This window comes from Heterocephalus glaber, unplaced genomic scaffold, assembly GCF_053883595.1.
Source record: "Heterocephalus glaber isolate CG9 unplaced genomic scaffold, H.glaber_assembly_v1.0 deba00000281, whole genome shotgun sequence".
NCBI lineage: Eukaryota > Metazoa > Chordata > Mammalia > Rodentia > Bathyergidae > Heterocephalus > Heterocephalus glaber.
The window spans coordinates 22,231,665-22,253,501 of record NW_028258139.1 but is presented as its reverse complement, the minus strand read 5'-3'; the positions used below and the strand labels follow the sequence as shown (position 1 = coordinate 22,253,501).

The following is a 21,837-nucleotide window of genomic DNA, read 5'->3' as shown; positions in this document are numbered from 1 at the left end:
TGCAGCACCCAGAGGAAACTCCGAGCCTCAGTTTCCTCATCCGTGAAATGGGGCCTTTCTAGTAAGCAGTAACTGTGTGATAAGGCTGCGGGAGTCTGCGGCCACAATTGCCATCGCTTTACCAGTGAAAACAAGAGCTCAGAGAGGGTGAGGATAGCCCAGGCCTCAGAGCTGGGAGTGGTGGGCGGGGCTGTCACTGGGTCCCTCGCTGCTGGTGAGCCCTGCCCTCACCCTGTTCCCTGCCCACCTGTGAGTCACACCCACGTGCAGGAGAGGGGAGCTCCACTCCCTGCCGGGCCCGCCCCACCTGGCCAGCCCCCACTTCCTGCTCCCAAGTCCCTTGCAGGCCCTTTCATGACGCTGAGGCTGCACTGGTGTCACCTCACAGATGAGCGTGTTTCCAGGGCCAGTGTCAACAGGCTGGAGTGTGCTGCGAACCGGTCACTGCAGCCCACTGTAAACATCTCGGAAGGCAGGAGGGACTTCTTGCAGGAGCTGTATTCTTTTGCCTCTCGACTGTAATCAGTCTATGTGAATCAGTATGGCCCAGGGGGCAGTTCCTGGCTTTGACGCTGCCTGCTGACCACAAGCTGTCCAGAGGGGTTAAGTGTATGGAACTCGGGAATCCTATCACCCGCAGCTCCTCCTTTCTCTGCTCTCCCATTTTTCAGGCCTTTTAACAAAGCATCAAGGGCAGATCCTTCTCCTCGATCGGCACAAGACCCACTTACTGAGCCAGGTGCTGCGGAGGAACCACAGGGTGATATGGCCCCAAGGCTCCATGTGGCTGTACTACGGCGGGCAGTTGGGGGAGTCAGTAGCTCATCCACATAATGTGGGTTGTGCAAGGTGTGACTGAAGAGTATGGTGAATGTATGTATTTTCAAAAATTTATTACAGCAAAATACACATTGCCATTAATGCCCTTCAAAATACTTCACCTCACTGGACACATTTATCCCACCACTCTTGTCCCTTTCTGAAGCAGTTCTGGAAGTCTTCTTTCATCAGTGTCTTTATAAGATGTGATCGAAAATCTAGTCAATGCTGAAGCTGAGTGCCATCCACTGGGAAGGCAGGCTCAGAAAAACATTACAGTGCGTCCTCATGCACCTTATTCACCAGACCTGGCATTGTGCAACTGTTGGCTCTTCCCCAGCATCCAAGTGACCATGAAAGGTAAAGATTTTGAATCAATTCAGGGCATGGAGGTGGCCACAGCAGCACAACTAAAGATACTCACAAGAGGACTTCCAGAAAGTGCAAGGATGTGTTTGAACTAACAGGAAATATTTTGAAGCTGGATTAATGGCAGTGTGTCTTTAAAAGTAGTACATTTTTAAAAATTTGAAGAGTCACCAGAATTTCCAATCCTGCCTCTTGTAAGAGTCAAAGGTTAAAACGGGAAGGTGACGTGGGGCCCCACCCTAGTCCTTCCCCACTGCGGAGTGTTTTAAGGCAGGCAGCTCCCACTGCCCTAAGAATGGCCAAGGGCAGGCTCTGAGCCCCATCTGGCAGGAGTGAAATAAAATATTCAAAGTGGGATCCAGACCTTTGCACTCAGTTCCATGGGGCAGGGTGCTCACCATTGCTGCACTCAGAATGGCCTGGCAAAGTCCCAAAGCCCAGGCCCCTCTGGGCCACATAAGCCAGGCTCCAGCGGAAAGTGGCCAGGGATTGCTGTGGTTAGAGCTCCAGAGCAGCAAAGTTGGCTGACTTCTGCTTTGGTCTGATTCAGTTTGGGATCCACTGACCTGGGAGGGGTCGTCCTGGAAGTGGGTAGAGCCAGGCTGGATTCACCCAGGGCCCACAGCCATGGGCACTGGGCAGCGCCAGATGACTAAGCGCACCCTGGCATCCAGGCTGGGAAGCATCTTGGAGGGGCCACCTCCTTCTTGTCTTAGCCGTAAACAGTGGCCTGGGCAGAGGTCTGGTTCCAGAAGCACGTTGTAAACCGACTTTTATGTGAACAACTCTAATTTGACAGGACCGATGTATTTTTTCTTTCTTTCTCTGACCTTCCCTAGATAACATGCTCCCCGCTGTATGATTTTCCCCCTTTATCCCCTCTTAAGAATAGCAGTGTCCATATGGCAACATACTGGTCGAGATCTGTCTCTCCACCTGCCCGATGCATACGCTCCCCCAAGTCCATGGTGCGTGGGGGCAGGCAGTCCAGGTTCTCCGGAGAAGGGCTGAGGCAGAGCTGGGCCCCAGTGAAAACCAGAGCCTGGGAGGGGGGTCCCCAAGGCTCAGGAAAGAGCCCGAGCCCCAGCCCCAGAAGGAATGGGCCACTAAGGAGTCTCTAAGCCATGCGCAGCCCTCCTCTTCTACTTTTCAACCACAAAGAGACTTCCCAAATTCTGCATCTCACCGGGACCTCACCGCTGGCCAGATGCGGCCAATCGGTGCTCAATGAGTTTTGCCTCCATACCTGCTGCTTAAACAGGGCTTGCTATCTACATTTTAAGGACAGGCATCACAGAAGTCACCTTCTTGTGGGCCATCAAAGACTCTGGGGACACTGCCCGGGTCCTGAGGGGTTCCTGACATCAGGGTCTACAGTTTACTTGAGGACATGAGCACAGCTCATTCTATCAATAGATGCCGATTAGCACTCATCACATGCTGGGCTTTGTGATGCCTGATCCCCTCTGCAACCTTCAGCCCAGATCATTGTCCAGTTGTTTCTTGGTGGCATTCACCGATGGTGTCCTCACCACCTTCCAGCCGGTTTCTTCCACTGGAAAATTCTCTTTCATGCACAGTATTGGGGAAAACATGAATCCAAACAGATCTGAGCTCAAAGCCAGGTTCTGCTGCTTTCTGAATGGCAATGAGCAAGTCAGTTTACTGATGTGTAAAATGGGAACACTGTAGGGGGGACACAGTGAAGTCAACCAGAACAGCCAAAGTCAGCGCCAGGCTGGCACAGGTGACCAGTGGGGCGATGGTTGGCAGGCCTGGGCAGGAGGGACAACACCCATAACTGGCTTCATTTTCACTGAGAGATAAGCATCAATAGGGTCCCATTTGACAGAGGAGAGAGCCGAGGCCTGGAAGGAGTCCCAGAGTCACATGAGTCCCTCTGGTCCCCCCACTGGGTCCTCAGCCCCCACAGCAGGACCTAGCAAGCAGTCAAAGCTGACAAGAGAGGTGTTGAATGAACAGATGGAACGGAGAGTAAAAGAATGAATGAATGAGTGAATGAATGAACGGTCTCATTTTCAGCACTGATCACCCTGGGTTGCAACCACGGTGGGTGTGTCTGTTGGCATCACTGGTTGTGAACAGTGACCAGAGGTCTGCATCTGCGTACCTGTGCTTCCTTCCAGCCTAGCCCAGAGCCTGTCACATAGCCGCTGTCCAACAAGTGTCCAACAAGTCTGAGCGATGGAAAGAGCCAGTGTGCTTGGTGAAGCTGTCAGTGCTCAAGGGCAAAAACCACAGCCCACACCCGCCGTCTGTTCTGTGAGCACACAGAGAGGGTGGGGGATTGGCTGGGCCTCGGGAGTCTGCACTGACTGGGGACTTGCAGCCACATGCCCTGGATATCAGCAATGGGCCATACAATGGGACTCAGAGGGGCACATTCCAAACACAGGAGCCCTCTGTGCTGGGGTCCTGAGGTTTCCCCACTTCATGGCCTTGGTCCAGGGACTTCTTCCCAAGTGTTGGGGAACCCTGCCACCACTAGATGGCGCCCACAGCACGGGCTGGCCTCAGCGGCTGCCCAGAACCCATCCCTCTGCTGCCGGAAGATCTGGCAGGCCTTCCAAGCCTTTCCCTTCTCCCAGGGAGATCCTCCTGTGGCACCCCATGGCCAGCTGCATAGCCCCTAGGCTGGCACTCAGAAAGAATGCCTCCTCCTGGGGATCTTTGCCTTGCTGTGGAGACAGGAAGTCAGGCAGTGACTGTAGACGGGTGCTGGGTGCCCGCCAGCTTGCAGTACATTGCAGCATCTGCATTACCAGCCTTGGTGCTGAGAGGAGAGGACCAGGGTGTGGCCTCCTGAATATCAAGTGACAGCAGCCCCCTTTCCCCTGTGTCTCAGGCACAGAGAGAATCAGGCCCGGCCCCTGACAAGTCCACTCCTGGCGGGCAGGCAGCAGCTCTACCCCACACTCCTGATGCAGGCAGGAAGGCTCCTGGGGGAGGGCGCTTCTCTATTTCCTCTGCCAAGAACACTTCCTAGCAGCCTGAGGACCTGGCAGACAGGCCTGGTGGCTGCTTGTGAGGCTTCCCAGGTTCTGGAGTCACAGCCTGAAAGTGTCCAGGGAGACAGGAAGTCCAGCAGTGGCAGAGAGCTCTGTCCTCTGCCCTGAGGTCCTTCTCCCTGGAGCTGCTTCGGTCTTTACCTCCTTAGCCCAGCTGCATGCTGCTCTGTCTGTGTCCCCAGCAAGGACGGGCATTGTGACAGGCTCTGGTGGGAATCTAAGAGCAGGAGGGATCCATCTTCAGGGTGCACACAGGCACTAACATCAGCACACGCACGCATGTGGACACACACACACACACACACACACACACACAGATGCTTGGGGCCCTGTGTGCAGAGCACGTGAAAGGACAGCCAGGCTGCAGCTGGTCGGCGGTCAGCATGGTGCTCTCAGAGGAGGGGCCCTGCTGGAGAGAGGCAGGGAGGGCATCTAAGCCTCAGGAAACTGCGCTGCAGAGGCCTCGAGGTAGGAAGGCAGTGGACGTGAAATCAAGCTGACAGGTGACGAAGGCCAAATCAACATTTGCCGAATTGACTTTCTGGGGTCCTTTATTCTTTGCATCAGTGTTCACGGCACTTATGATGTCCCAGGCGCTGGGGGTCAGATCACACCGCAGCTGACTGCTGGGCCTCCTGGCCAAGCATGCCAGGGTGCACCCTGATCCAGCGGGCACAGCAGCTCCTACATGGTGTTCAGAGAGCTCACAGGCCTCCTGATGCCCAGCACGCAGTGCTTCCCACTGTAGGGAAAAAGCCATGTCCAAGCTGCCCTCTCAGCCAGCAGTCCCCTGGCTTTGCTGTCTTTCCAGGGTTTGCTATTGTTGATAGTCAGGGTGGCTTTCCCATAAGCCTGGCTTTCCCATAAGCTGTGAGTTTCCCAAGTACAGAAAATTCTTAAGTATTTCTTCAAATGCATAAAACTGAAGAGAGGCCATGAGCTAGCTCGGACAACATTTGTTGAGTGAATGAGAGACCTCAGAGGAGCCAAGCATAAAGGGTGTCAAAGTGAGCATGATAGATTCATTTGTGCCTGGGCCTAGACACAGACTGATGCATCTGTCAGCATCTTTGGGTCTATTTCCTTCCGCATGAGAAGACAAATCTGTCTGCATATCAGCCTCCCAACCTGTGGTGCAAGAGTGGAAGGCAGATTTATACATCATACACAGCTGGGCCCCTCTGGTTCTGCCTCACACAGAAGGCCTGGCTACTGCTCTGCTCAGCCCAAAATCTGGGCATCACATCGAGAAGTCCTGGACAGACGCTCCATGGCCTGGGAGTGGGAGGGCTGGTCAGTCATTTTCCTGTCTCTGGGATAAAACCACTTTCAAGCAGGAGAGGTTTAATTTGGCTCACATTTGGGGGAGATTCAGTCCATGGCTGAATCCAGAAGGGTAGAAATGGCAGAAAGCCAAAGAGGCAGGAAGTGGAAGTGCATGGTGGAAGAGAGCTGTTCATTCCATGGCCACCAGGAAGCAGAGAAAAGAGAGGAGTCCAGGACAAGAATACTCCCTTCCAGGCCACACCCCAGGCCCCACCTCCACCCAGGCCCCACCTCCTACCCACAGGGTCAGCTATAAATTTAGCAATGGATCAATCAATCTACTGATAAGCATAGTGTCCCCATGATCCAATGGCCTCTCAAAAGCCCCACCTTTGAACATATGAGACTTTTGAGGGGTATTCTAGATCTGAATTCTAACAGCTTTGTGAAATCCAGCTCTGCTGCCTCACTGTCTGCGTCCTTGGGGGAGTTTCTTCGTCCCCTGAGCATGGTCTCCTCCAGTGCAGAGTGGGAGGCCCAGATGGGATTCAGGGAGGCAGCCAGAGGGGCAGGAAGGTAACTGGACCCCCAAGATCCAGATAGCTTCAGATTCCTGCATCCAGCTCCTAGACCTCTTCCTCTGCAGGTTCTTTGGGCCCAGGAAATTATTTGGGCCTCAATTTCCCTTCCAAGTTCCAGCTGTCACATTTGCCAGAATAAAGAGGAACCTGTTGGCTGAGGGATGGTAATGGGGTTGTTGGGGAGTGGTGTGGGTGGGAAAAATAGAATGGAGGGCCCAGTGCCCTGCATGCAGAATGAAGGCTCCTCTATGCAGGGCTAGTGACGGAGCCCAGTTCCCTTCCCCAGCCCTTTCCTGATGCTCAGAAGGAGAACAAAACCATAACAGGTCATCTGACTGAGCCCAGGTTACTGGGGAGCCACCTGGCTGGGCCAGGTCTGGCGGATTCAGTGGAGGAAAGAGAATGGATCTGCAGAACACAGCAGGAGCCACAGGGCAGGAGCAATGGACTCAGGAGGCTCCCAGCTGCCCAAAGCTCCTTCTTCTGCACCCCAAGGCCACCTCACCTGCTCTGGAGCTGGGGGGATGATCTCAGAAGGAAGGAGACAAGCATGGGCGAGGGTGAACTTGGACCCTAGCACTGAACCAACAGGGAGACTTGGAAAATTTGCCTAACTTCTCTGAACTTTGCACTCCTCCATTCTATTGGGTTTATTGAAAAGAAAAGAGATGTTTGGCTATTGAATGCATGGTAGAAAAATTATGAAATCCTTTTGAACACCAAAAGGGAAGGTGACTCTAGGATCCTCCAGGCTCTGAACCCCTGGTCTCTATATCTTCTTTCCCCTCAGGCCCTCTCTCCAGCCCCTGACACCATGGGTGTCACTCCAACGCCACCCGAGGACTCGGCCCCCAGCCTTGAATTCTGCAAGTGGCCATGTGAGTGCCCGCTGTCGCTGCCTCGCTGCCCGCTGGGGGTCAGCCTGGTCACGGATGGCTGTGAATGCTGTAAGATATGTGCCCAGCAGCTGGGGGACAACTGCACCGAGGCCGCCGTCTGCGATCCCCACCGGGGCCTCTACTGCGACTACAGCAGGGACAGCCCGAGGTACGCAATAGGAGTGTGTGCACGTAAGTGAGCGCCTCTACCTTTGACCAGCTCCATGCCCAGCCCTGGGGAGGCGCCTCCCTCAGCACCATGGCCCTTCCCCTGGTCAAGCCTCAGACGGGCAGGAGGAGCATCCTGTCCCAGGCCATGGTGAGAGGCCACAGGCTGGGTCTTTCCAGGGAGATAGCAATGCCTGCTCTCCGCCTCTGGCCTCCAGAGCCTCATTTCTTTCTCACTTCCTGGTCCTGGAGACATAATTTCTGGGGAAGGAGTTTCCACCAGGAAAGAGCTAGGTCTGGTTTTATTCTTTTAGTGGGTAGGTTCCTTTGATGGAGGCCCACAGCCTCCCAGGTGACATGAGGTCACTATGGAACTCCAAATATTTTAGTACTATTGTAAATTTAAATATTTTAAATCTAATAGCTTTGAAAGAATGAAAACCAGCAGCCTGCAACTATCTCTTCCTACCAATCATGTTTTTCTGGTTACTAAGGTCATTTTTTAACTTTTTAGCCCTTTGTACAGTTAGCACTATGTGATACTATCTTCAGCTATGTGTTAATTGGCTTCATATATCAACTTTGGACAATCTATTAATATTCCTATAGGATAGCTGATGACTTAGCTCCTCAATTCCACCCAACACCTCCTCTATCTTCCAAATGTCATCGTGATAATTTTTGGTTTTGCAATTGTTAGTATTTACAATATTGTGACTATGTAAATATTGTTCATTGCAGTATAAAATAGTGTATTTATTTCAATTTCTTTTTTTAAGATGCCTTTTGTTTTTCTTGCAGTTTATAATCAGCTTTCTTTTTCTTTGCTCTTGCTCTTCATAGTATCTTTGTGTTTGGAGGGAAGGTTGGTTTTACCTTCAAGTGCTCCATCCTGACCATGCTGTCCTTTTTTGTTATTGAGACCTCCTTTTGGGGCCGTCTGACCTCCTGCTTCTATCTGGACATATACTTTCTTAGTTCAAATCCTCTAAGCATTACCAAAGTTACATAACATAGCACGATGAAGAGAGATAATAAGGCATCGTGATGCAGCAGCCTAACTTCTGCAAAGTTCCACAAAGTCTCATAAAACAAAGAACTCCCTTCTTCCCTAGTGCTAAACTGAGAATTCCCCCAACTGTGACTTCATACACACTCCATTAGACATTCACGAAGTACAGTGTCTGATGCTCAGCTAACACATATTTCCTGAAGTGGGTTGCTGACGAGGGTTCTGAACATAATTCCAAGTCAGACAACCCCATCTGAGCATCATGGTTAATTTATGCCACTCTCTTCTCTTTTATCATTGGTTCATCTTTCAACATTCACACCAAGTCACGTGTCTTTGGTTTTGCAAGTATTTGCTCTGCTTTACCTATCCTGCAAGCTTTCTCCTTTTACTTAGACTATTACTGGAAAATAATGTATTCCAAGAGAACTTGGAAGATTACCTGCATGGAACCTTCTGATGTGTTGATTGAAACTGTCACTCCCGAGTCCTAGCCAGACTTTCTGCATCAGGTCCTCTGGAAGCAAGGATGGGAAGCTGTACCTTCAGTGAGGTTCCCAGGTGATTGTCATGCATGCTGCAGCTCTAGACCAACTGCTGATACACACTGTCCGTCACTGACCCTTTCTCGTAGCTCAAGTGGGACAACTGGCCCAACCTCACTCCTGGCGCTAGAACCACTCCCGTTAGAGGAGATCATCTCATAATTCTTTCCCATTTGACAGCTGTTCTTCGAGCTCATTCAGTGGTAATTCCATTCACTGTGACTATGCTAACCTCTAAATCTGTACAAGATCTCATCACTTACTGGGCATGGCACCTTTATAGATTCTCTCGTGGATCCAGAGGCTGTCTGTCTGGTTTGCCTGGAAAACCTCCTCCCCATCCTGTCATCCATGTGCCTTTGCAGCTCAGGTTGTGCCTTCACCCCCTACAGCTCTTTAGCTCTTTACCCACCACGAGTCTCTATTTATTTCCATTTATTCAGGAAAACAAACACTGTGGTCTCAAGAAGATTTTAGTGAGTTTTACATGTGCCAAGGGCTCCCTGATCACAGAGTATGCAGTGGGTTGAACTTAAACAGGTGCTTCAGAGCTTCTCAGAGGCTCACAGTGGTCATGTCTACCTGCTGTCATGCTCCAAAAGGCCTATCATGAGGCCTTCTCATTTCAAACTTATTTGAACACTAAATCCTTTTGTCTAGGTACATTCTTCCTCACCCACTTTGACACACACACACACACACACACACACAATTCAAAATTGTTCTACTGAAACTTTTCCTAAAAATACTGACATAGCATCGGAGTTTGTGAGACCCTAGTGCAAGAAAGAAGAGAGGTCAGGATCTGATCTTATAGAGAAGGAGATAACTCTGAGCCAGAGATTAAAGAGAAAGAATCGCCCCCCTAACAGACAACCTTTCTGCGAATGGGTATTCAGCTAATGGACAGTCCCCGGGACAAGCTACATCTGTCTTTGAAAATTTGCAGGTAATTAGGGCAGGACAAGGCAGGTGATAAAAATGACTGATTGCAACTCGGGCACATCTCACTCAGAGAGGTCGGAGCGGGTGGTGGAAAGCTAGCACATACGAGCTCTGGCTATCACAGGCCACCCTCCTGGGGGCCCCTCCACGCTGGCCAAGAACAGTGAGCTTGCTTCTGTCCGGTCCTCTCAGTCTCCAAGAGAATCCAGAAATCTAGACTTGTGCGTGACTTGTAAATGTTGGCAATAAATTTGAAACAGTTTTTTGAAACACTCTGTGGGCCAAACTAAATACATCCAAAGGGCAGGGAGCAAACTCAGTCCGGCTGCGTGGCTATTTCTGCAGCACAAACATTACATCTAATGCAGCCGGGTCAGGTCTGAGGGCAGAATGGTTTGCTAGAAGGATGGTGACATTTACAGGCACACAGACTGGGCTTTTCAATCTTGGCTCTGGCACTTGCTAGCTACGTGACTGTGAGCACATCCCTCACCCACCCTTGTGTGAGCTGAGCAATAAAGAAGGGAGTACAACTAAACAACAAATCAAAACATGGCGTTCAGTGCTGTGGGTTAGAGTTTTCTTTGTTTTAACTTTCCTTTGCTGAAGTCTTCTCTGCCTTCTGAATTGTCAGCCTCAGAGGAGGGGCAAATCCATTGCCAGGCCCAGTCCCACAGTCTGGTGTCAGGGACCAGTAAACCCAGGCATGGTCTTCCAGGCAACCTGAGTTGGAATCCCTGCATCACGATAATCAGTACCATGACTTGAGGCAAGATGCTCAACCACATAAGCCTCAGTTTCTTCATCGAGGACAGTGTGAGAAATGTCTAGGTTGTCAGGATGCCGAATGCCTGTACACAGTAAGTGCTCAGTAAAGATCAGTAAGTGCTCAGACAGTAACCCACACACATCTATCCAGGCATCCATCCACCCACTGAGTTATTCCCATAGAGAACACAGCTGAGTGACGAGCTCAGGATGGAGGTACAGCAGGGCCTGCCCACTGGCCTGTCCTACTGGGCTGGGCGTCCACAGGTGTGGGCAAAGGGAGTGAAGGCCCCAGGGAAGGGGCAAGTTGCCTTGAGTTCCTGGAAGCCTCTCAGTGAGAGGAAAGCAAGCTAAGCCACACCTGCATGCGAAAGGCAGATGGGCAGGAAGTGGCTGCTTCACTGCCTCACCAGGAACTGGTCCTTTGTTAGGCAGGAGAAAAGTGAATGAGGAGGGACATCGAGCCTGCTCATGGGGCCGTTCACAGCCATCACACACTTACTGCTCCCTGGCCTTTTCGGGGCAGACTTTCCATGGCCAGCGGCTGCCACCCCCACCCCCCAGTCCCCACCCAAGACTCCAAGCAGAGCATGGCATCTTCTAGGCACAGTGCTTCTCGACCTTGGCTGCAAACCAGATTCATCTGGGGATTCAAAAAACACCGAGGCTGAGAAAAGAAAATGCCCTCATGTTCTGGGGCATGGTCTGGGCATCAGATTCTCAAAGGCTCCTCTGCTGGTTCTTCTGAGAATCCCTGAGTCACTGGTTCCAGGTTCCCAATACCATTTCCCTGCTGTCTCCACACATGAGGGTGGAACCAAGGCTTTGCCCTCCCTGGCCTGCCCCTAACCACCAATACACATTTGCATATGCGCAGTGTCACACATGTGCGTGCAGGCACCACACAAACTCACACATCCTCCCCCAGTAAGAGGATGTGGTCAGTGGTGATGCAGAACACACTGCAGTGTGATTTGCTCCTGTTTCCTCCTCTTCAGCTTGCTCTTTCTTTCTTTCCTTTTGCTTTTCCCCATTTCCCTCCTCATCTGATGCCCCATGGAAGGACAGAGCCTGTGGTGTCAGATCCCCTGGGCTGGAGTCCCAGCTCTGTCATTCGCCGGCTTGACAACCTTGAGCAAATGAATCACTTAGCCCCTCAGACCTTCCCTGTCTGCCAAATGAAGACAATAAAACTCTCCTTATGAGGTCCTGGGGGACCTGAGAGAGCTCATGGACCAAGCGGTGCTGGGCATAAGACCAGGTGGTCAGTAGGCACTGGCACCTGCCCTTCTGTACCTCCTTCTGGGCTAGCTCCGCTCCAGGATGAACAATAGCTGGACCAAGGTGCATGCACGCTGCCCCCGGCCACTCACTGTGGTCACATCGGATGACCACACTTGACTTCACCTTGCTGAGCTTTAGTTTTGCATATGAAGGTGATAAGGGATTTCCATCTAAAATGAGATAAGCACTAAGAATGATGCAGAGGAGTCCCTGAGAAGTAGTAGGGACAACCTGCACTCCTGACAGATTTTAGGGTGAAAGTTAGGAATCACCTCTGTGGGCAAATCCAGAGGGCAGGGCAGAACTACAGGCAGACTGAAGATCCCGAACTGCCCCTCCTCTGGCTGGGCACCTTGCTGCCCAGAGGCTGTCTGTGCCTCCAGGTGCTCTGTTTATGATACCACATGGCATTAAAAGTTACTTATGGCCCAGCAGCCCCCCCAACCCTCCCAGAGACTCCATGTTTACATGAGCACCCCTCAGGGCCACTCGGTGGTTGTCACCCTGGTGTCGCACAGCTAATGATGGGCCCTTGGGTCTGCCTAACCCAAATGCTGCTCCTCGGGTGACAGCATTGCTCCCCTCCTGCAGAGCCAGGAGTCCTTTACCCTTCGACCCTCCATCGCAAGTCCTGGCAGCTTTCTTCCAAATGCAGTCAGAAGCCAAGCCCTCCATCCATAGCTGTGGGTCCTCCCTGGCCCCAGCTGGGATACCGTGGTGGCCTCCAGATGTTGCCCTTGGCCTCTCTCAGTTATCCTCTATGGCACCAAGAGTATTTTTATGAAGCACAATTCTGTCATTGTTTCAAATTATTACTTAATGAGCACTTGCTTTGTTCCCAGTAAGGTGCTAGGCTCTAACAGCTTTGCATCCCTGAGCCAAGAGGAAGCCATTTTGGCATCACGCCTGCTTCTCTCTTTCCTCCCCTGCCTCTCCCACCTGCAACTGCAACCTTCACACCTGTGATTGGTACCCTCCCCCAGCACCTGGCAGGTTTACTTCCTTTTTCCTGGTCTTTGGGGAGGGGAGCATCCTGATGTCAGTGAGGCTTCCTGCATCTGCCCCCCATTCCCAGCTGCACCCCTGCTCCACTTTTCCTAGACGAGTGTCACCAGTGACTGTCACCATTGACACTCTGTGTGATCGCTTTGGATGTCTTCTCTGTGCCACTCCCACAGCAACACATGCTCCAAGGATGGAGCTGCTACGTCCCAGCACCGGTACCCTAGGTCACTAAGCCCTGAGAGGAGGCCATGTGGGTTTTGGTGTCCTGGCTTGTTTACATGTCTGCCCTCCTTGGAACGTGAGCCCTCTGGGCAGGCATGTGTCAGCACCAGGCTTTGTGCCGAGGACACCCTAGGGAACAAGCTTCCTGGGTGTCTGGCCTGGATGCTGTCCTTGCAGGGCTGCCTAACCAAACGATGGGTGCTGCCTATGTTTGCAGAGGTGGTAGGCGTGGGCTGCGTCTTGGATGGGGTGCGCTACAGCAACGGAGAGTCTTTCCAGCCTAGCTGCAGGTACAACTGCACGTGCATTGGCGGTGCAGTGGGATGCACGCCACTGTGCCTCCGTGCACGCCCTCCGCGTCTCTGGTGCCACCAGCCCCGACGGGTGAGAGTGCCAGGCCAGTGCTGTGAACAGTGGGTGTGTGAAGATGACGCCCGGAGACCTCGACAGACCGTGCTGGGTGACACCGCAGCCCTGGGTAGGTGCAGGCACAGAATCTAGGGGATTACAGAATTCGGGGAACTCTGGTCCCTCTGCATGACTTGGATGCTGAGGCCCAGCATCCAGTCCACATCTCACTAGGTGGGCAGGCTTGGGAAAGCCACACCTCTCTCGGTCCCCATTTCTCATCTGTAGAATGGAAATTTCCTCATCTTCTGTCTATCTTATAAGATCCTCCCAGCATAAAAGGAAGAAGTACTTTGCAAAGAAAAAAAAGGTCACAAGCACACTCTATTATTATCTGTTACAGAGTTTGGGGGTGGAATGGAGGAAGGTGGGCATATGGGTACTTAGGGAGAGGGGCAGGGAGGGAGAAGGTGGCTTCATCCAGGTCCCCCTGATGTGGAGGATAGGTGAGCAGGTGAGGCTTCAGCCAGGTAATCCTGTTTACAGGAAGTCCTGGAAAGAAAAGACAAAGAAAGATTTATTTGTTTCCTCACTGCCTTCTGGAGCCTAGTCCAGTGCAGAACACCTAGCAGGTACCTAATTAATGTTGGACATTTGGCTAGGTGAATGGATGGATGAATAGATGGATGGATGGACAAATGGGTAGATGGATAAGTAGATGGATGGGTGGATGGATGGATTGAAAGATGAGAGAATGGATGGTTAGATGGGTGGTGGATGAGTGGATGGGTGAGAGATGGAAGATGGATAGAAGGAGGATAGATGGATGAATAGATTGATTAATGGATGGGCTACCAAGGATCTAAACTATAACAGTGGGAGTAGAGACGGTGAGGAAGGGAAAGATGCAAGGGACAGTGCTTGCGTGGGACTGCCGGTGTTGGCATCCCACCTGTGCCTACATGAAATAGAACCAAGCGTGGAGTTGCCTCCTGGAGCACATAGTTCCCTAGGAGAGAAAGCAAGAGGAGCCTACTTGAGGCTAAAGAGATCAAAATGGTGGGACACAGATTGAACTTGTGGCCAGGTATACACAGAGGAGTATCTAATGGGCACAACAGTGGAGGGGAGAGAAGCAGGGAGAGAGCTCTGTGGTCTCCTGTTTGGAGCTGCCGATGGCGACATAGGAATAATACAGTGAGAGAGGGGGCACCTGGGGTAGAGGTGAGGGTGGGCCTGGCCTTTCAGGAGTCCCCAGATGAAGAGGAGATGAGGAGACACCGAGGAAGGTCGGGGGAGGGGGGAATAGGGAGCAGCTGATGCCTTGGAAGACAGAGGGCAGGCACGATGCTAGAGGAAAGTACTTCTCAGGCAAGTGGGCGAGGAGTAGCAAAAAATAGCACAGAGTTTGGGAGCTCAACATGTATGGCTAATTTGAAAACCACTTTAAGTGCATGAGATCACTCAGGGACTGTGTAGAGCTGAGTTTCTAGCCTCGCATGGGTAGCACTCAGGATGTGAGAGTCCGTGAGGCAGCAGCTGCCATGTCCCCTGCAGGATGCTAACAGCACCCTGGCCGCCACTCCCTGCATGCCATTAGCACCACACCCCAAGTGAGACGGTCCCCAAGGTGTGACAGCCTCAACCTCCTCCAGACACCGCCAGATGTGCCTGGGAACAAAATGGCCCTGGCGGAGAAGCAGTCCCCTGTGGAAGGGAAGAGGTGGCAGGGCAGCTGTTCCGTCACAGCCTTCACAGCAGGGCCGCACAAGGGTCACGGGGGCGGGGGGGTGGAGGCGGAGGCGGAGGCCGCCTGTGCATTGTGTGTGGCCCAGTGACCCCACTGTGACCCAGCTCAGGCAGAGCCCCGCAGCCCTGCGGCTTCCCAGGCTGAGGCGGAGGCGACCCAGAAACCAAAGCCTTTCATCCTCCAGACAAACCCCTTTCCTGGCTGGGCCTCAGCCTCCTGGGTGCTACCGCCTAGCTCTGCCTGCCCCGCCGCCCCTGTCCCGAGTGCCCCCCCCTCTCCTGCCTGCAGCCTCGGCCGGCCTCTCTCACTGTTCGCCCCCGCATCTGTTCAGAGTGTGCCCTGCGCTCCTGGGTGTCGCTGGGCTGAGGAAGAGGCACATTTCCCTTCTCCGTGTCCCCTGAGCCTCCTTAGGTCCCTTCTCCCAGTTTCTCTTTCCTTCCCCATTCTTTCCCTTGCTCCCTCTCTATCTTGCTCCCCTTCTCTCTCCTCCTCCTCTCTTCTCTTCTCCTTGCCCTTCCAGCCCTTTCTGTGCCTTCTGCCTCCACCTGCCACTTTCTCTTTCTCTTTCTCTCCCACGTCCCCTGCCTAGGCCCAGATGGAGTTTTCTCCTGTGTACCTGTGCCCTCTTTCTGCAGCCAGTTCTCTGTCTTGCTGGTCCTTATCTGCCTCAGTCCCTCTCTAGCTCAGTAGCATCCGTTTCTAAGATAGCAACTGAATGGCCACCTGCTCCAGATGCTGGACAGGCAGGGTTCCCCAGAGCAGCCTGAGAATAACCCTCAAGCTCACATGGACTCGGGCTCATGGAGGGCCAAGGACGTTGTCTTTTCGGACCTCAGCCCTGGAGGGCCATGTATTGCCAGTCCCTTTGCAGAGAAAGGGCCGGAATCACACAAGTGAGTATGAGCTCCAGACGTACACAGCTTGGAAGCAGCAGTGCTGAGAGTTGAACCCAGGGAGTTGGACACTGATGCCTGGAGTCCCTGATCCACCACACCGCAAGCATCACCATAGTGAAGTGTTAGGTGCTAGAATGTGGGTCCTCACCTTCGAACTCCCCCAAATTACTTTTACCTGTGCAGGGCCAGGGGCAGCATCTCTCTCACCTCTCATTCTCAGCCCCTGTCTTGGTACAGAAACCATCCAGATCCAGAATCTGTGGTCCCACCAACCCAAGGCAGATACTATGGTTCTAACCAGGCGACTGAGACCAGAGTGAGGCATCCAAGATCACACAGCTAGGGATGGAGGAGAGGAGGATTTGAACTCCTGGTCCACCTGTCTCTAAAGATGATTTTCCTTCCATGCACTGTGCTTCCTTTCTTGGTCAGAAAAATATAAGGAGCTTAGAATGTGTCCCTCTGACCCTGGGTGTCGGTGTTGGTTGGTAGCCTGTTTGTCCTCCGAGGGAAAGGACAGCACAGCACCTCCATCTCTCTGTCTCTGTCTCTGTCTCTGGCTGACTGCTCACTCTCTCCTCAAGTGTAGGGGACCCCAGCCTCTTTCCTACAGTGACGGTCAGGCTCAGGGGCGGGTGGTGGCTCAAGTCTCATGGGGACTCTGGTGTCTTTGTACAGCAGCCGTAAGTGACGTGGAACCCTGGCACGGGAACTGTCTACCCTACACCAGCCCATGGAGTCCCTGCTCCACTAGCTGTGGTCTAGGCATCTCCACTCGGGTCTCCAATGCCAATGCCCAGTGCTGGCCTGAGCAGGAAAGCCGCCTGTGCAACCTTCGGCCGTGCGACGTGGACATCCGCCCACACATCAAGGTGGGTCCAGAGTGGACAGAGGCAAGCGCCTGAGACGTGACTGGCAGACAGTCTGGGCTTGGAACTACTCCCGTATGAGGCCACGTGTAAAACGGGATCATTAAAGCTCCTGTGATTCTCAGAGTAATTTGTCACTGGGTCAATGCATTGTGAATTTCACCCCATGAAAGGTTTTGAGGTCCCTATCCTGTTAGAATCAAAGCCACTCCAGAGAGAGCCTGGGGACTCTCCAAACTTTTCTTCTGTAGTGATGCTGAGGGACCTTCACTGACTCCTACCCTCCCAACCAGGCCAGGCCACACCCTTTGGCCCCAGCACTTAGGAAAGCCACCTGGGGTGTCCTGAGGAGCGCGCCACTGGGCCCCTGACAGGTGGAATCAGGTGCCTTCTGCTACTGTAGGCACATGACTGGCCAATCTCTTCCCACTGCTGGGCCTCACATCCCACTGTCACAACGTTTGTATTTATCTCTAAAGTCCCTTCCCACTTTGAGAGTCTCAGGTGATGAAAATAAAGCAGCAGAGGCCCTGCAGGGTGTGTCCCGGTGCTCAGTCAGACCTGAATGAAGCTTCCGTGCTTAACTCAGTGCTCCTCGCTCATGCCTTAGTCGGGACTCACAACAAAAACAGAAAAACCAAGGAAAGCTCAGTTCTGGCTCCCTTTTGGGAGCCCAGGTGATTTCTGGATTGGGCGGAGGGGAGATTTCCCAGCAGACAAGACAGCCAGACTTCCTGCTGTCCTTTTCCAATATCCAGCCTTGCTCCTTGTCCCTGGGAAGAGCTTCCCCATCTTCTCTTGTTGGTCACCTGGATGCATCCCTCCTCTTTCTCCTTCTTTTTCTTCTCTTTGCTTCCTCTTTCTTCCTCTCTGTTTATTTCCCTCATTGTGCTGGCCTTTGTGTGTTCAGAGCTTCCTGCCCAGCAGGTCCTCAGTACATAGTCTGAACTGAGAAGATGAATGGAAAGATATCAACAGCTAGGGAAATGACAGCACAGAATTGTGTTTCTATGATTGTGTGTCCTAACTGGGTTTCATGAATATATACGCTTCATGCCTGGGTCTGCTTTACCCCAGCTCTGCCATTTCTTGTACATAGTAGGCTGCAAGAACCTTAGTTCAACATGTTTAGTAAATGCTTACTATGCACCAGGCATGACATTACAAGAGGTGTTCAAAACATATGGTGCATGTTTAAACTTAAAAAATCATTGCAGTAAAAGAAACATTGCCTTTAGGTCCCCTCAAAATCCTCCCCCCTTTAAAAACACACTTATCCCATCATTCCTGCCACTTTCTGAAGCAGTTCTGCAAGTTCTCTTGTGTGAGTATCTTTATAAAATGTGATTTTAAAAAAATATGGTGAATCCTGCTGCCAAGTGCCATTCCGGGGAAAGACAGGCTCATAAAACACATAATAGTGCATCCTCATCCATCTTATTCATTGAATATGGCTCCTTGCGACTTCTAGCTCTTCCCCAAAGTCAAAATAAGCACAAATGTAAATGCTTTCAATCGATTCAGGACATCAAAACAGGCATGACAGCACAACTAAAGGCACTTACTTCAGAAGACTTCCAGACCTGCTTCAAAAGTAGGAAGAACAGTAGGATAAGTGTGATCTAAGCTAGGAGAAGTACTTCATTAAGAGTTGATGGCAATATGCCTTTCACTGTAATATGTTTTTTGAAAATGTAAACAGTGACCATATTTTTCAATCACACCTCATACATCATAGAAATGCAGAAAGAGCCCCAGGTGGTCCACAACCCCATGGAAGGACAGAGTCACCTTTCAATGATGTCCAGTGTGGTTGAATTGGCTGTGTAGTCCATGTACAAGAGAGGCTGGGGGAAGCACAGGAGGGAAGCTTGGGTGAAGCCTGGCCCTACTGTGCACCCCCCATGCCAGCCCTGCCACTGACTAGCTGTGGAGCCCGCTGGCTGAAAGAGCTACCGAGGTTCCCCATGTTGGCAAAACTGTGACAAGTGGGCATTGGCAAGGCAAAAACTCAGGAGAGGACGGAGACTGTAGGCTGTGAGATCCAACCTTAGCAAAGCAATTGCTGGGTGATCCTCATTTTAAGCCTGTGCAATGTGACTGGGTCTCTATTGTTTGTGCATGCTCTTCCTTGCTCAAAGATGCTGGGAATCTTAGAGTAAGACAAAGCACACAGTGAGTGACAAGGGTTGCGGGAAGGTGGTGTGGTCCATGCCCTGAACATCTCAACCAAGAGCTCCTTTCATTTCCTGCAGGAAGGGAAGAAGTGTCTGGCTGTGTTCCAGCCAGAGGCGCCCATGAACTTCACTCTTGCGGGCTGCGTCAGCACCCGCACCTACCGACCCAAGTACTGTGGAGTGTGCATGGACAACAGGTGCTGCATCCCCTACAAGTCCAAGACCATCGAGGTGTCCTTCCAGTGTCCTGAGGGGCCTGGTTTCTCCCGCAAGGTCCTGTGGATCAATGCTTGCTTCTGCAACCTGACCTGCAGGAATCCTAATGATATCTTTGCTGACTTGGAACTCTACCCTGAGATCTCAGAAATTGCCAACTAGTGGGGTGCAAATCATGGGGTTCAGGACCTGGCTAAATGCTCTAAACCAGCCAGCACTCTGAGGCCAATAACGTCACAATTGAGCCTTCTTTGGTCTAGTGCTTACCCACTTCTAAAAACTCCGATCTGGACCTTCAGCCTTCTGTCCTGTCTTCCACCACCTAGATGATCCATGATGGTGCTGCTCAGGTCCAAACAATAGGTGCCCCTGTGGGTGGTATTTTGCATCACACCAAAGAAAGTGCTGGTTTCTAGCTGTTTGGATGAAAGCAATCTCACCCTTGCTGAGTCATTGGAAGGCCTGCTGGATCTTGTCCAGGTCCCAAGGAGTGGACCCAGCTAGATAATCCAGTATCACAGATTCTTTCTCTAGTGGCCAACTCCAAGGAGCCCTTAGGTCCATATAGGAGGACGGATGGGATTGGGGACAATGGAAGCTTTTACCTGGGCCCTTTCACATAGTATTCTGAAGGGCATTTCTGTCCGTAGTACATAAAAGGAGCTTTGATTCCAGATTTCTGTACCACAGCAACACCAGACATTTGTCAAGTGAGGTGAATAGTTGTTTGGTTTTGATGCTCAGTGAAGAGTTGTATTTGTCAACCTGGACATTGCTGAGGTTCAATTTATTTTCACTCCTGCACTGAGAAGGATTCAAACTGGGTTCATCTCAGTCAGAAATGTGATTTGAGAAATTTTACTTTTGTCCATGGGGGAAGCGCCCAGTCAATAGTGCAGGGTCACAGCAAGGTCAGCCAGTTTCAGAAGCATAACGGACCAAGGAACTCATCGGCTGCTGACTGGCATTTTCATGGGCACTGGCCGGGATCTTCCTTGCATACTGACCCTCTTTCTGCCCAGGGCACTTTGAAACTGGTGGAGCCCCCTTTGTGCCCGACAGTGGTGTCCTAGAAGGTACTTCTCTCTTACGGTCCTTGATATCCTCTGAAGAGTCCTCTGAAGTCCAAACCAGACCTATTGGGTCAGGTATGGGTCAAACCAAGAACGGGTCCACACTGCATTAGCCTGAGGTGGCTTCTAGGGAGGGAGGTTGTAAGACCATGAGGTCCCTGAACCCAGGACTCATCTCTTTATGATGCAGGGACCTACTTCATACACCTTGGGTTGGCGGATCAAAACAATTCAATTTTCTGGTCTGAAGACAGAAGCTGAGCAGTTGCTTAGATATGGAAATACATTCAATAGAGGTAAAAGCCAAAAAAGAATTGAAAGCTAACAACAAAAAAAGAGAAGGTAGTTATAAATGGAAATGAAACTCTTATTTATTTCATTACTAGGATATGTTACTGTCATAGTCTTTGATTCATTATCTTCTCTGTACATGGTTCTCCGTGCTTTCCATACACTTGCTTATTGAATCTTCATGATAATATTGAGAAGTTCTCGTTATCATTTCTAGTCTTACAAATGTGAAATGGAAGCTCAGAAATGCAAAGAAAAACTTGACTGGAGCCACCCACCTGGTAAACGAGGGAACTGGAATTCAAGTCCAAATGGGACTGACCTCATAATTCATATTTTTCCTGAGCTTTCAAATGTGCTGGAATAGCCAAACAGTGAAATAAGCAACTTCTTGCTATTATTTTTTGCTTTTATTATTGTCTTTCTAGATTTTATTCCAAAAGAAGTGTCTGATTTTCCAATGACTTAGGCACTTAAGCATCCCCCAAAAGTAGGATAGACAAAAATTATGCATTCCTTAAGATTATCCCCTCCTTCAAATAAGAACCACCTCGGATCATGCATTTATAAGTGATTGCATTTACTCAGCACTGTGTACTGGGCTGATATGCAGTTACTCATGAGGAAATTGCATGCAGCCTGCAGAGGGTTTCTTCAACAGAAAAAGGAATCAGGAATTTGCCCTCCTTACTCTGACCTCCCAAAGGCCTAGCACAGTGCAAGGCATTCAGTGGTGCTCAATATGTATTTGAAAAATAAAATAAGTTGTGCATATGTTTCTACCTTTATTTAGAAGCTCTCTTCTTGAAGTTGTGTTAAAATCTAATTTTTATCAGTGAAAATCTTATATTAAGCACCATAGAAGCAACAATATTTTAAAGAAATGTATATTCGTGTATGTACAAAAATTCTCATGTAAAGAGAACTTACTCCATCCATCATCTCTGTTGAGTCTTGTTGGATTTTCTTGGAAGAGAAATACCTACCATCTACAAGGCTAGATAACAGCTAACCCCATATGAGATTCGGAAGAACTCCAAGAGTCAGGTTCTAAATAATTTTTTTTTCCCACTTGGGAAACTGAGCATAGCTTCCAAGAGCTTAGGAAACCTGGCTGGAGGAGTTGGGGGGTTATCTTGGAATAGCAAGACGGGGTGGCCAGTGTCATTAAGTTACTGCTGGTTTTGAGAAGTGGATCTGACCCATGCAGGTCCAAAGAGAATATCTTTGAACAATGTGTTGAAGTCATATGGAAGGGTACTTAGGCCCTTCCTTGAACAAGCTCTTTCTAATAGAATTATGCTGCCATGATGAGTGCCCCAACAC

The 21,837-nt window shown here is 50.9% G+C and overlaps 1 protein-coding gene across 2 annotated transcripts in view; it reads left to right on the top strand.

Annotated features, from left to right (window-relative positions):
- Positions 1 to 21,297, top strand: part of Ccn4 (cellular communication network factor 4) — a 28,138-nt gene extending 6,841 nt beyond the window's left edge. Inside the window, exons 2-5 of one of the 2 annotated variants that reach the window (XM_004837922.4) lie at positions 6,855 to 7,134; positions 13,109 to 13,369; positions 16,564 to 16,757; positions 19,010 to 21,297. In XM_004837922.4, coding sequence (XP_004837979.2) covers positions 6,855 to 7,134; positions 13,109 to 13,369; positions 16,564 to 16,757; positions 19,010 to 19,309 — 1,035 coding nt within the window. In that variant the 3' untranslated portion in view covers positions 19,310 to 21,297. The remainder of the gene's footprint in view (positions 1 to 6,854; positions 7,135 to 13,108; positions 13,370 to 16,563; positions 16,758 to 19,009) is intronic. The other variant, XM_021251802.2, reaches the window with a different exon arrangement.
- Positions 21,298 to 21,837: the final 540 nt, after the last annotated feature.